The 15,234-nt window shown below is 44.3% G+C and overlaps 1 protein-coding gene across 2 annotated transcripts in view; it reads right to left on the bottom strand.

Moving 5' to 3' along the window:
* Positions 1 to 10,981, bottom strand: part of RUNDC3B (RUN domain containing 3B) — a 181,577-nt gene extending 170,596 nt beyond the window's left edge. The window contains exon 1 of one of the 2 annotated variants that reach the window (XM_073677439.1): positions 10,414 to 10,981. In XM_073677439.1, coding sequence (XP_073533540.1) covers positions 10,414 to 10,496 — 83 coding nt within the window. In that variant the 5' untranslated portion in view covers positions 10,497 to 10,981. The remainder of the gene's footprint in view (positions 1 to 10,413) is intronic. The other variant, XM_073677440.1, reaches the window with a different exon arrangement.
* Positions 10,982 to 15,234: the final 4,253 nt, after the last annotated feature.

Below are 15,234 nucleotides of genomic sequence, written 5' to 3'. Positions count from 1 at the left end.
AAGAGACGAGCACTTGGACCACGGCTACCTTGGCAGTTCTCCTATGCAGAGCAAAGTCCCTGAAGCGGTCCTACTGTCCCGACACTTCCAGGAATAGTGGGGGATCCAGAAGTCAGACCTCAGTGAGCATTAGATTTAGCAATTTTAGCAGTAGGCTACTTTGGGATTAGTGCTATCCATGCAGTTCCATTCAAGCAGACTGTAAAATACCTAGAACAGAGAGGCGAACGTTCACAGAAAGAAAGACTCATCATTGTGATATAACCTAGCTGAAGTCTACAGCCTTCTATCTCCATCTGCGTACATCACCGAGCGACGGAGCTCGGCAGACACAATAGAATATGATTCAGTGATCGCAACGTACTCAGAGCAGAGCTGGGAGCAAACAATGCAGGGTCAAGATCAGAAAGAAGCCTCCTGTGCATGCTGATGTATGATAAATGTATAATTGACAGGTGCTTCGGTCTCTCCATTGTAAATGCATTATGATATATGACAGATATACTAATGCTATGAATGCTCGCCATAAACAATTGTGCCAATAAAGTGACCCACAAACAGTATAAATGGTAAAGAGCCCCTTCGAAAAAAAGAACATTGGCAGCACAGAGGCGAGAGCTCCCTTTTCAGGTATGTGGACACAGGGTATTTTCCCAATGGTTTTGGAGCTCCTAAAAACACTAGAAAATGCGCTCACAAAATGCTGAAAATCATTCTTCTTGTTCATTTCTATGAAAACATGACTTGCTTTTCATATGTTCAGGCTTCTCAGTGTTAAAACATTAATACTTTTCATTTTTTCAATTGTTGAAAAATTTTATTATTTTTTTTTAATGGCACCTTCCCTTTAAATACTTCAGGCTTTTGTTTGGAGAAAAGATGGTGTCTTGTCACTTCTTTAAAGGGGCTCTTGACAGAAAATGGTACAAATTAGGCACTGTCCTGTCAAGAGGATGCAAAACAATAAAAAAAGAGCTTCAGAAAAAGAAACCCTACAAAAAAGCTGCAGGATAAGAAAAACTCCAAAATCTCCCCAAAAAGGAGGACAGTTTACTGAAGCAGTTTCCACTGGAAAAGTGGTGGATTTTGCCAGCCTGAAAAAAAAACACAAAGTGTGAACATAGCCTGAGGCCTCATTTAGACATCGATTTTTCCCGTAGTTTTTCACAGATAGGCTATAATATGTATGAGTTCTATGGGGCTGTTCACATGTTCATGCATTTTTTCTTCTTCAGACCGAGTGGTCTACATAAAATCACCGAGACTTGTCTTTTATTCATATGAATCGCAGATTAAAAAAAAAAAAAAAAACAGACAGCACTTACAGTAGATCCTATCTATGTACTGTCCATTTTTCATTTTTTCACAGACTGTTTGATATCAGAAGGTTAAGACACCTTCATCATTTTTTTTTTTATCCGAGAAAATCTGAAACTTTGACCAAACTGTAATGGTGGAAACTCTAACCAAACACTGTAAAGCCTCACTGTCATTGTCAGGAGTGTCATCAGAGTCAAGGAATAAAAGGTATTTTCCAGATTTATAAAACTGATGGTTTATCCAAATATCAGGTCGGTGCTGGTTCCAATATTGGTACCCCTGCAGATCCGCTGGTCACAAGGAGCAATGAAGCTCGGGTGAGCACTCTGGCCATTTTATTGCTCCATGTACCAGTCCTTTGTACATTTAGTAGCCTCGGTGCTAGGTCCAGAAGCATGTCCCATTTGCTTAAATAGAAGGGTCCATGGGCCGCTTGTCCCCACTAGGCCCGATTGACAAAATTAATGAGGTGTACAGACATTCAGGTAGGGTGCAGGAATAGGTCATTTGTGATGTCCCTCACATACACCAGGACTAGGTTTCCAGGAATGAAGGTCTTTCTGCTGGTTGTGCTATAAGTCCATTCATCCACATATCGAGCTGAGAGCCGGCTGTACTCAACATGATTGTACTAGCACTCGTCAGATTATAAAGCTGAACATTGTAACGCACAGCATTGGCCTTGTCAATGTGATCCTGCCATTGTAAGCGTAATTGTGATCTGGGACATAAGCATCAATTTCCAGCATTCACCTGATTAGTAATTCTTCATCCACGTCTATGCATATGTTTTCTACCATTAGGCCTTGTTTTGTTAAAGGGGTATTACCATCACAGATATTACTGGTATATCCACAGGGATAGCAATACTAATAGCGGTGCTCGGCAGTCCCATCCTGAATGAAGTGGATATGTGAATGCTCGGCTTCTATTTCATCTGTTGTCTATGGGACTGCTGAGTAGAACACTCAGTTAATTTCAGCAGTCCCATAGACAATAGATGGAGCAGAGGACGAGCAGGCACACCTATTTATGGGATTCCAGGATGGGGCTGCAGAGCCTTTTTCTCGGGATCGCTGGGGAAATCAGCGGTCAGACACCCAGAAATCCCATAAATAGGGGATAAAGGATTATTCCCCAAAATAAAGTTTAGTGAGGAGGTCCTTAAAAAGGTTGAACAGTATTAAAAAAAGATTTTTTTAGGGGCAAGTCACCTTTCTGTTATTGTACCATTTCCACTTTACTGATCTGAACACCATGGCCAGCATGTCACCATTGAGCAGTAGAGGATGGAAATGATGGTTAGAAATACTCTTGTCATAACTCCATAAAACAATAAAAAGTTATCTTAAAAGAAATTCTGTGCTATAGACAATCTCTATTTGTTAGATCGGTCTTTCGACAATAAGCTGATCACTACGTGTCCTCCTGCTGGGACCCCCAGTGATCATCTGTAATATGTGGGGAAACCTGACAGTAACTGTTTAATTTCCCTGCAGCACCGCCACAGGTTAAATGAAGCATTACATAGTGGCCATTTATATCTATAGGTTGTCTGTGTAATGCAGGACAGGACAGGTCCCCCAAAAGCGAGAGACGCTCTTTATTACCACTTTCTTCTCTGATCAAGCGATGAAGATCCTAAACAGAGAACCACCCCCCAGTCTATTGAAGAGAACCTTCACTTGCCATACATATGTAATTTTTTTACCTATTGTAAATCCCGCTGTTCTCCTCATTCCGGCGTTGTTTTTCTTTTGTTCCTGCACCTCTCTGTTGGCCCCATTTTTCCAGCTAAGAAATTAGTCTTCTCGGCCAACTGGGTGTGGTCTTCAAGGAGACGCCCACAGAGAAGAGTTAAGGGCTACGCCCAGTTGACTAGAATTACAGACAAGGAAGAAGGGGCTATATCTCAGGAACGGAGAGGCGCAAAAACAAAAGAAAATCATTGCTGGACTCAGGAGAACAGCGGGATTTACACCAAGTACAAAACATTACATATTAATGACAAGTGACATTTTGCCTTTAACTCACAATTACCTAATAGGTATATAACAATGACAGGTAATTTGAGTAGAAGTAAGAAAATGCTAAATTAGGTGATGCAGGCAGATTTGGGGCAGCTGAAGCACTGTATTCGTTCCCTGAAAAAAACACTTTTAGTGGAATTTACATCTGTACGGATCTGTGAATAAAAGGAACTAAGAGAGATGGAAGCAAATGGCTGAAAATGCTGAACTGCACCTAAATTCTTTTGAAGGCTGACATTACAAAACTGGTTAGACTCAGTGAAGTGAAGAGGTATATGGCGGTACAGTAGAGGTCCCATACACTTCTATGGGTGTCAAAATACAGCTGTAGTACCCACAGCCATAACAAATAATAAAAGATAATAAACTTTGGCTGCGTAGAAATTCCTCACATGTTTCCACTGACTCGAGATATCACGCCGTATTGTGGGGTAATTATACTGGAACCAGCACGGCTAAAAATTCAATCACTGTTCTTGCAGAGAAATGTACAATGTCAGCATCGCCCGTCTCAGCGCCGAACACTGGAATAGATCCAAACTGCACAGAAAACAAGAAGGTAACCTCAATTGTGTGGATAATTCAAATAAGTTATTAAACCTTTTAATCTGCCAAAATATTTCAGTAACTTATTGCCGTTTTTCCTGGTATGAGTTGACGCTGACCAGACATTGTCTCTATGGTGGCCCTGTAGTATTACATATCAGCACTTACATGCACCAGAGCGGAGTCTCCACTCCCTGACTAGTAGAATTGGGATCCCCCTAAATATTAAGTTACCCCTGTACATGGGATAGGAGATAAGGGACTCAGAGATCAGCAAGTTAACAATCCTGAGAATGTAACTCTGAAACCCAGGAATCAGGATTTGCAGAGCCCTGTCTTGAATGTTCGACCTCCAATCCATTTATGGCCTCTGGGACTGCCGGAGAAATCATAGTACAGCGCTGGAAATAACCTTTTAAACTGGAATCTGTCAGCAGGTTTTTTTGCTATGTAATTTGAGAGCACCATGATGTAGGGGCTGAGACTCTGATTCCAGCGATGTGTCACTTACTAGGCTACGTGTTGCAGTTTCAATAAAACTAGTTTTATCAGCAGGAGATTATCACTACTGGACTAGGTGTCTCGTGCCTCCTGGTCCAACCACATCCCCGCCACTGATTGGCAGCTTTCTGCCTATGCACAGTGTACACAGAAAGCTGCCAATAAGTGGTGTGGGTGGGGTTATACAGGGCTCAGCATTCAGAGAAGTGCTAGATCTGCGCCAGAGAAAAAAAATTTGTATGACAGCAAGCAGGAAAGCAAGTGAAACATCGCTGGAATCAGGGTTTCTGCTCCTACATTGTGCTGCTCTCCGATTACATACCAAAAACCTACTGATATATTTCCTTTACTGCTGATTCTATGTCAGCAGCAACTCAGTGTATTAAATGCTTAAAGGAAACATGTCCCGCGGCTCTTGCAGCCAAACCATCAAGTTTTTCTTGTGCCAACCATTTAAAAGATGGTGATTTCAAGAGAAAATTTGGTACCGAATTGTCACACTTACTCACAGGCCATACAAACTCCAGATGAACAATCTTAGCTCTGCTACATCAATAAACAAACCGTACCGTTGCGCTGACAGTGTTAGGTGTGTTACCAGCGCACATTTCAGCAGCACAAACATCCCTCTGGCGGAGTAACAGCTTCCATGCTGAGCGGCATCACCTCACCTGTGAAGATTTGTTACAGCTTGTAAGAACTGACTGGCACTGCCAAAGTACCAGTGGTACCGCTCAGCCTATCTCCCAAAATATAAGAGCATCGCGCCACCTGGAATCCATCCCCATTGTCCATCAGTGGTCAGAAGACAGTGAGAGGGAAACAATGGAATTCGGAATCCTCCTTATAAGAACAGTCACTTTAGAGGGGGGAGTAGTCACAAAGTCTGGAGAACCAGACAAAGGTTTGAATAGACAAAGGTGTAGTACTTATTTTGCCCTGCGGGAGTGATGCAGAGAAATTGAGCACTTACTTTAAATGCTTTCCCATAAATGACAGCTGATCCCTGAGAGTACCAGCAAACACTTTGCGAACAGTTTATTGTCTAACAAATATGGATGGTCCAAAATGGAGACACGTCGATGCATTGTGGTCCCAACTGATTACCAGAATTCAGCCAACCTTTCATTTTCTAAATTGGAGTTTTTCACCCTTTGTCATACTCCCTGCAATGCAACCACAGATTGGGCTCTGTTCACACCTGGCAATGTAAATTCGTTCAATGTGTGTCAATACAACGTCTGGCACACACTTAACATTTATGGCGTCTTACGTGCCCAACATATGCCAAAAAAGGGACTTTTTTGGCAAGTATACAATTTTTTTAAGCCCAATGTCAGGACTGTGGTTTCACCATTTCACACCACTAAGAATATTTTTTTTACATTGTATGGTAAAATGAATGGTGTCAATCAAAACTACAATTCATCTAACAAAAACAAGATTCATACGGAAAGTAACGGCTCTTAGAAGAAGAGGAGGAAAAAACAAAAGTGCAAAATAAATCGAAAACTGGCCACAGCAGAAAGGTGTTAAGATCTCCCCTGATGTGGCCGCTGCAAGAAAAATAAACTGCTGCAAGGAGCGAGAAGCCACCGGAAGGAGTTGTGCTTTTCTTAATTCACTCATCTTATTATTAAAACATTTTGCAACTTTCTAATATATTTTCTCTTTGAAATATTCCCTCTGCTTGCTGTTAGTGGACAAAAGAAAACATTTTTGTTTACATATGAAGATGCATAATTTGTAAAGATATAAGGCCGTGTTCACACGATGCGCTACCAGTGTTTTTTCAACTTCAGAAACATGGAAAAATCGCTGCATTTTCAGGAAATTCAAGGCAAAAAACAAACAAAACGCATTGCAGACGCATCATGATTAACATAGATTAACACAATCCTCTGTGAGCCGAGTAAGGCTATGTTCACACATTGCGTTTTTTCAGCATTTTTCTTCTGCAGCAAAACCTGATCTCTTGGCAGGAAAGAAGCTGTATCAAAAAAGCAGATTTTGGTGCGTTTTTCAGGATTCCAAGGTTCGGCTTTATTTCCACCACAGAAGCATGAACACAGGTCACCAATGCAAGACATATGTGAAACCATATTAACCAGAATTTCAAATGTAACAGTGGGGGGAGGTGAATTGTTCAGGAATAGTTTTTTTAAGACATTGGCAGGGCATTGAGTTTGTTGGACACTATTTTCACACTATGGTCTGCCATTGAGTTGCTCAGAGATTGTTCAATTTCACACCTTCCTGGGCTACAGGTATTGTTCATTCTCACACCTAGCTCAGCCAATGTTTACTGTTCACACATCACTAATTTACCAGCATAGACTTTGCTTGTACTGTAAAACTCAGCTGAAACTTTGCATAAAGAAAACGCAATGTGTGAACATAGCCTAAGACTGCAGAATGAATTAATAATTCTCATGAATGATTGCTGGGCTGATACCTTGCTACAATGTATCAGTGCTGGTAAGATGTATGCACCTTCCACACCGATGCAGTTCCAGCAAAGTTGGCACAAGTTGCCATGTGAGCCCTGTAGTCAATCACGGGCCGATATTGGGTTACTACGCTGTCAATAGTTCGGCTTTTCCAACAATAGCGGTTTCTGATTGGCTGCAGGGCTCCCGTGTCATGACAATTATGTCAGGAGAGCCCTGGGAGACCTGCCAATATGGCTGGAATCGTGCAGGAGTCCAAGTAGTGGACAACCCCTTTCAACTTACAGAGGATGGATCTATTAAAGCTGTTATTTGTATGCCATAATAATAATAATAATCTTTATTTTTATATAGCGCTAACATATTCCGCAGCGCTTTACATACATCATCGTAGCTGTCTCCATCGGGGCTCACAATCTAGATTCCCTATCAGTATGTCTTTGGAGTGTGGGAGGAAACCGGAGAACCCGGAGGAAACCCACGCAAACACGGGGAGAACATACAAACTCCTTGCAGATGTTGTCCTTGGTGGGATTTGAACCGAGGACCCCAGCGCTGCAAGGCTGCAGTGCTAACCACTGCGCCACCGTACAGTGCTAACCACTGTGCCACCGTGCTGCCCATGCCATGTGCGTAATTAATAAATACTGGACGCACCCAGTTACTTTTGGGACTGGACTTTGACATCAATTAAAAAGAACCTGTCACTTGCCAAAATATGTAATAATTTTCTTTATCTGATGTAAATGTTGTTGTTCTCCTGAATCCGGCATTGTTTTTCTTTTTTGTTCCTGCCTCTCTCCGTTTCTGAGATACGGCCCCCTCTTCCCTGTATGGAAATCTACTAATATTGTTAGCCAAGTGGGTGTGGTCCACTCCTCTTTTTTTTTCTAAGGGCATCTACATGAGGACCACGATGCACTTTTTTCTAAACTGTTTTCTACCTACAGGGAAGAGGAGGCCATTTCTCAGGAATGGAAGAGAGCAGGAACAAAACAGAAAAAAAAGGGGCATTTACACCATGTAAAAAAAAAAAAACACAGACAGTATAATAAATGCTCTATATTTCATATATATGTTCATCAAGTGGTTTTTTTATACTGATTTTGAAGCAGATTCTGCAATAAAATCCACATGAAAAAACACTTTCAATGATTATATTCATTTTAACGGGAGAACACTAGTGTTGAGCGCAAGTTCTTGTTACTCGAGTTTGCATTAGATGCTCGGGTCTGCATTGAGAATCACAGGTGCTCGAGTCCCCGTCCCGCATGTTTCGCGACTGTTAGGCTCTGTTCACACGGTGCGTTTTTGATGCGTTTTTTCCACGTGGAATTGGCCCCAAAAACGTATTGGAAACCTTATGCCATCAATGTCTATGAGAATCCTGAAGTGCTGTGCACATGATCAGTAATTTTTCTTTCAGGATTTGCAGTGTGTTTTAATCCACAGCATGTCAATACATTGTGCGTTTTTGCCTGCGTTTTTCAACCATTGAATGCACTGTATGGCATAAGGTTTCCCTACCGTTTTTTGGGCCAATTCCGTGCAGAAAAAAAAAGCATCTAAAACGCACCGAGTGCACACAGCCTAGACAGCCAAAAAAAACGCACGCAGGGATGGCCTGCCATACACGGGCAATCACCACATGTTTTTTGGCTGCCTAACAGATTTGAAACATGTGGCCGAGGGGACTCGAGCACCCGCGATACTCAGTGCATACTCGAGTAACCAGCACTTGCACTCAACACTAGAGAACCCGCCTCTAGTTCACACCGTGCTGTTTTGTTTTCCTCAACATGTAAAAAGAAGCGACATGTCAATTCTTGACGTGTTTCTGCATGGAAAAAAAAAAAAAAAAAAAAAACACACTCTAAAGTTGACTACTTAATTGACTGAAGTAGAAAAAAAAAAAAACACACACACTCAAAAGCAGCGTGAAAAAAAAACAAAAAACTTTAGTTTCCTGAAGTTTTTTTTTTGGGGGGGGGGGTGAAAATGCCATATTTGATGTGGATCCGTGTCAAAAAGTTGTCAGTTCATGATTAATGGCCACTGCTCTAGGGTTACTGGGCATGTTAGGCTCCCATTCTAGGGACTGGTGATGGACCCAGTTGTGGATAGGGATTAATTTGCTAAAACGGGAATACAATTTTAAACTTTTTTTTGCTCTTTTTGCAAAATGAGACACCTGCATAGACAACTAAAGGACATCACTGGAGACTACAGAGCAGACAGATAGTGGGGGTAGTTTGGTGGGCAAAAAAATTCTGACAGGTTCACAGTAAGGGATGGTTCACACAAGCGAATAAAAAAAAAAAAAAAAAAAATTGTTCAGAATTTCATCCAAAAAAGTGGGACAATTTTTTTTTTTTCTTACTTGTCATCCGTGTACAATCTGGTTTTCTTTCACAGCAGCTATTAATCATATACAGGAGCATTTACAATTTCTTATGTTACAGAACTACAATGTATCCGTAAAGATCGGATGTTATACTGCGGCATCCCATTTTTTTCACGCACCCATAGACATGAATGGGTAAGTCTCATCCGAAACTTGTGCGTGCTGCAATTTTTATCACACATTGCTCATCTGCACGGCCCCATTGAGTAATACTGGTCTGATTGTGATCCGTTTTTTCCACCGACAGCACTTGGACTGTGTGAACGAACTCTAACAGGTATGGGGTGTATTGGGGACGCTAAAGCAGAATTTCCTAGTGGCGTTAGCAACTCGCCACATTATATTATTATTAGATTATTAGTAAAATAAATAACTGTAGATCAGCAGATGTGATTTCTGTTACAAGTTTTTCATTGTTGCAGTAAGTTTATAGAAATATCTCAAATATGACAAATCCAATAAGGCATTTTTCACCTACCAACTGGACAATTGATAAATGATCGGTGGAGGTCCCAGCTGTCGAACCATCACATAAGGAGACACCAGATCCTGTTCCTTGCAGACGACAACTAGGAAGACTGATAAATGGAGTGATGTTTTTCTTTTCCATCAGTGCCATAGACTTTGATGGAGCAGCAGAGGGCATCCCCCACCAATGCTCCATCCTAACTTCAGTCATGCAGCTGGTGGTAAATGGGGGGGGGGGTCCCAGCAGTCAATCCACCTATCCAGTGATGAATACCCCTTAAGATAGAAGAGTTCTGGGGTGAAAAAGTGGCACCCAAGTCATAGAACTACAACTCCAGCTACTCTAATATCTGGCAAAAATATCCTAGAACTAGGATTAAATGTAACAATGGCAAAGTCAGGGAAATGACAAATCCCACCAATCAATAATCCATTAGCAATTCCTAATTCATTGATTGCATGCATCTGCAACGACTACCCCCAATGGTTACATGTAACTTCAGCCCCATGCACAGCTCTAGTAGAACCAGTCAAGTTTCACAACTCATAGCTGTCACCTATGGCTTTACATAGGATTGCAGGTAATAGTTCTAACAATGCACACAAAGAGTTACACATTCAACTCTGCTACATGTCAGTGCACATGATACAATGCAAACAATGGGGGTCACCTAACAGCCCCCCATAATGTTACCTGCAGACTGTGATCAGGTTCTTCCTCTCCACTGCTGCATTCCTGGAGGCATTCTTCTTCCTGGACAGGCTGAGGGCAGCCATCTCCACACTGGACTTCCAGCCTATTGTCTCCTCTGTAGGAATATTATAGTCCTGACTGATGAGCTGCTCCCCTCCTCCTCCCCCTCTATGGCTGATGTCACTCCTGTCACAGGCTGGGGTGCAGCAGAAGACTGTGGAGGGGGTCAGGGCTTGCGAATCCTCAGGGCACTCCAGCTGGGCACAGGGCTGCAGCCTGGCACACTCCTTGTGATGCCACTTGCAGGGCAGCAGGTGCCCCTCCTTGGTAATGGCTTAGCCCCCCAGTGCCTGCTCCTCTCCTTGCACAGAGCAGCAGCTGCTCCTTAGTCATACAGCTGGATCCAGCTCCTTCTCATGTGACTGGAGCGGAAGTGCAGAGCAGCAGCAGCCTCCTGCCAGAGCTCAGCCACAGGACAGACACAATGGAGACTCCTGGGGAAGCAGGAGATGGAGGCACTGCTAGTGTGCAGCATGCAGAGGAGCATGCATAGATAAGCAGAGGAGCATGCATGGAGCAGCCTCCCTCCCTTCCATCCTTCCACCCCACTGCAGTTGCAGTGTAAGGCTATGTTCACACATCATGGGTTTTTTTTTGCGTCACACATTTGCAGCAAAACTTTATCTTCACTCAGGGACATTTTGTTCAGTATTTTTCTTGCAATTTTGGTGCGTTTTTTCAGTGTCTTTTTTTCACTGTCCTTCTGTCTCTATTTATGCATGTACATAAAGTTCTGTGAAAAAAAAAAAGAACCCCATTCTATTTTGCCATCAAAAACGCTGATGCAAATTTTGGCGCATCTTTTTCAGCGTTTTTTTTTTTTTTTCACCACCCATTACTTCCTATGAGTGATAAAACGCTGAAAGAAGTGACATGCTCTATTCTCCAAAAAAACAACCAAGGCACAAAATCCTGAACAAAAGAAAAACCATGATGTGTGAACAGAGAATTCTGGAATCTCATAGACTTTGCTGGTACTGAAAAAGGCAGCTGAAAATTCTGGTTTTGAAAAAAAACAAACAAACTGCCCCCTCCCCCCCCAAAAAAAAATCAATCTGTGCTTTACTCATCATCTCCAGGTCCAGCGGCACAGAGTCTCCAAATCTGTTCCCGGTGTTTGGGTGTTTGTCATTGTCTGTAGTGCTGACATCACTTTGACAGTGCTGCAGTCAATCAGTGGGATCAGCAGCTTGTGACCTCACCTCGGGCAGTAGAGTAGAGCTCACTGATTGGCTGCAGTGCTGTCTATGCAATTGGCAGCACTGCTGACAATAACAGACACGAGGGGCAGCAGTGATGAATCGTCTCCAGACCCAGGGAGGGTGAGTAAAGCACAAATTGTTTAAAACAAACTGCAAATATGGCAGCGCATGAAAGTTAAAAGTGTGGTTGCTGTGGTGTGTACCGCAGGGGAAGCACTCAGAGAGAGACGGCTCTGCACAGGTGAAAATCCAGGGACCCCCAGGAAGGGGAGCAACAAAATAGTACTGAAAGAAGCCCTCCTCCTCCTCCTAATCAAAGTTTTTTTTCTCTTAAGATATTGCAGTTATCATATTATACAGCACTGTGTACTTACAATTGCTCATTTTGCCTTTCTACCCAGTTATTTCTTCTCTTTTCTCTGCTCTATGTAGAAACAGGAAGTCTCTTTTCCCTGCATTTATCATCCCCCCTCTTCAACTCCTGACCCAGCTGCTCCCTCCTCCCCTTGCCAGAGACTTTGCAGTGACTTATTACTCATACAGGGAAAAGAGACCTCCTGTTTCTACATAGAGCTTAGAAGGATTCAGCTGTTATTAATCACGTCATGTCATAGACCTAATGGAAAAGAGAAGAATTAAAGGGAACCTGTCACCAGAAATAACGCTATTAACCTGCAGATAAGCGTTTAATCTGCAGGTTAACAGCGTTATTATGCTGCCCAGCGCCTGCACGCAGCCGAATGCAGCTGGGAGAGAATTAACTTTATTCTCATGCTAGCATTTGGTATTCAGTCATGGGTGGTGGGGGCGCCACAGGTTCAGTCATTGCTCTGAGTATACAGAGCGGCGCCTGTAACCGGGCCCCAGGCCCTGACTGACAGCCGGCCCCAATGCAGAGTGTCAGTCAGAGCTGGGAGCGCGGTTACAGCGGCCGCTCTGTATTCTCAGAGCAATGACTGAATGCCAAATCCTGGCAGGCAGAATAAAGTTAATTTTCTCCCCACTGCATTCGGCTGCGTGCAGGCGCCGGGCAGCATAATAACGCTGTTAACCTACAGATTAACTGCATATCTGCAGGTTAACAGCGGTATTTCTGGTGACAGGTTCCCTTTTCCTGTTTAGAAAGGGAAAATGAGCAATTGTAAGTACACAGTGCTATAGAATATGATGACTGCAATATATTAAGAGGATAAAAACGTTGATGGGGGAGGAGTGCTTCTTTAATCCCTTCACGACCGATGACGTATGTTTACGTCATTCCCTGTGTCCCTGCCTTTTATACAGGCTCACATGCTGAGCCCAAATCTTTCCCCGCACTTGATGGCTGATTTAATCTTCAGCTTAAGGCGCAAAAAATAAGCTCTCACCCAGCACAAGATCCTGAAAAATGAGAACATTACAAGTCACAGATATTAATCTGCACAGCTCCCCCTGGTCTATACCGTGCTGCAACTTCATGAAGAGGCAAAGATTATGGTGTGGAGTGGCATAATATACACTGATTAGCAAAAGGTTAACAATGTTTTGAATTTCTGACTTTCAGGCTCCATATCTCTCCATCCACTACTGCTTGGAACGTGAGACTACTGACGCGCCCAGGGGGGGATGACTGGGGACGACTCGGCGCCCGGGCCTTGTTGTTGGTTTTGGGGATGCCGCGGTGGCCGGCTCCCGGGCCCGTACCCTGGGGTCACTCTTAAAAGCAAGGGAAAAAGGGGGAAAAGGTGTATGGGAAAGGGGAATGTTCGTGACGCCACCCGTGGTGTCTTGTGAGGATCACCAGCGCTGCAACAGTCGTCTGAGGCCGGTGTTCAGGCAGCTTAGTTGGTGCTGCTCCCCACAGGTGGAGCAGGGCCTCAGGGCAGTGTAGAGAGGGAGACAGAGTAGAGCGTTGGCGGGTGCAGAGCCGCGGAGGAAAGAACAGACAGAGGCAGTAGTTGAAGTCATCCAAGTCTTTTACTCACGGTAGCGTTTTCTCAGCTCAGAGCTTCTCTCTGCTGTCACACGGTGAGCTGCGGCCGCCAGGGTGGGGTTCAGCACACTCCAGGTAGTTTAGGAGCACTTGTCAGGACCCCCGCTCTAGTGTGTTCCTCTCTTGTTGAACTTCTCCCGCCTTGTGTCCCCCACTGAGTCCCGTATGGGTACTGCGATGTCCCTTGTGGGTAATGTGTAGTCCCCGGACCGACTGGGTGCCCTTTTTGGTGACTTGTGGTGAGAACGTGGCGTAAGGCCGGGTCCCACTGGATAAACTCAGATTAGGGCATACAGGTGGCGAATCCGCTCCGTCCGTATCCCCCTGGGATCCACATAAGCCTCCGGACTTTTCCGACAGAGACGTGAAGTACAAAATCAGATAATCGGGGACCGGTACCCCCTCTTGCGGCAGGGTCTCTCTGGCTGGGCCAGAATAAGGCATGCAGGTGGCGACTCTGCTCTGTCCGCACCCCCTGAGATCCTTTCGCCTGTGGAGCCTATCTCCTCTGCTCCCCTCCTGGGCCTTCTTGGTTGGACTCCGACCAGGGACAGAGCCGGGTATAACTCTGCCCCAATCCCCCGTCTCGAGGCCTGAGACTGGGAACCGTGGACCCTCAGCCGGCTGCAGCCTTGTGCTGACCTGCCGCACCAAGGACCCACAACCAAAGACCCGGTTCTTAAAATGGCCTCCAGTTATATATGATTCTATTAAGTGCTAAAGTAAAGTGCTTCCTCCACCCTCACTCACTACATGGTTCCCCCTAACTTTGGTTCCCCCCATACTCCTCCATTCAGGCCCGGGGCAGCACTATGGTGCTTTAGGCCCCCTTCAGAACTGGAGTGGTGTAGTGTTGAGGGTGTGGTTGGGGTTCTGTGAGGTACTCCATCCTTTCCTGGAAGCGGAGATACCACACCTCGTTCTGAGGTGCAGTACCCCTGTGGCGACTGAACCCTCAGGGGCGCCACATTCCCCCCTGGTGAAACACAGCACGTCTGCGGGCTGCAATAAAGTAAAGACATGGTATATTTCAGACATTCAAAACTTTTTTAAACATAACAATCTTCCCTTTATGGGAGGCAATTTGCTTTAATGTTACAGATTATATGATAAAGACAAAGGGATTATATATATAAAACAGTAGGAAATTATTATATAAATGCAAGTTCAGCAGCATGAGGGACCTGTCCAAAGCAAACCCTCCACGTAGGCCCTAGGGTGGCTGCAGGGCATGGTGATCCCGAGTTGGACCTCCATTGGTGCCACACCAGACAGGTTTTTATTCTGAGGTCGGATGTTGTGCATATAAAACCAATAGGGGGCACCTCAATAGGTGCAAACTATATACATGTAAGTTTGTTGTCTGCTCACTGTCCGCAGACACAATGTCTTAATAAAACAAGAACAGTAAACTGGAAAACAACAAGGAAGTTCAGCCTCCGGGGCCGCATTAGTGGTGGTATCCCCACCGGGGGTATGGCTCGTGTTTACCCACAGATCCGGACCGGTCTCCAGTGGCAATGCGCAGGGGGGCATCTTCCTTGAGCACCCGGCGCACCTCTAGGGCGTACCACCCACGTACTCCGT

This window comes from Phyllobates terribilis, unplaced genomic scaffold (assembly GCF_046119375.1).
Source record: "Phyllobates terribilis strain yellow unplaced genomic scaffold, ASM4611937v1 Scaffold_4__5_contigs__length_816908805, whole genome shotgun sequence".
Classification (NCBI taxonomy): Eukaryota; Metazoa; Chordata; class Amphibia; order Anura; family Dendrobatidae; genus Phyllobates; species Phyllobates terribilis.
Note: the sequence above shows the minus strand (reverse complement) of the source record. Positions and strands in the feature narration are given on the sequence as shown.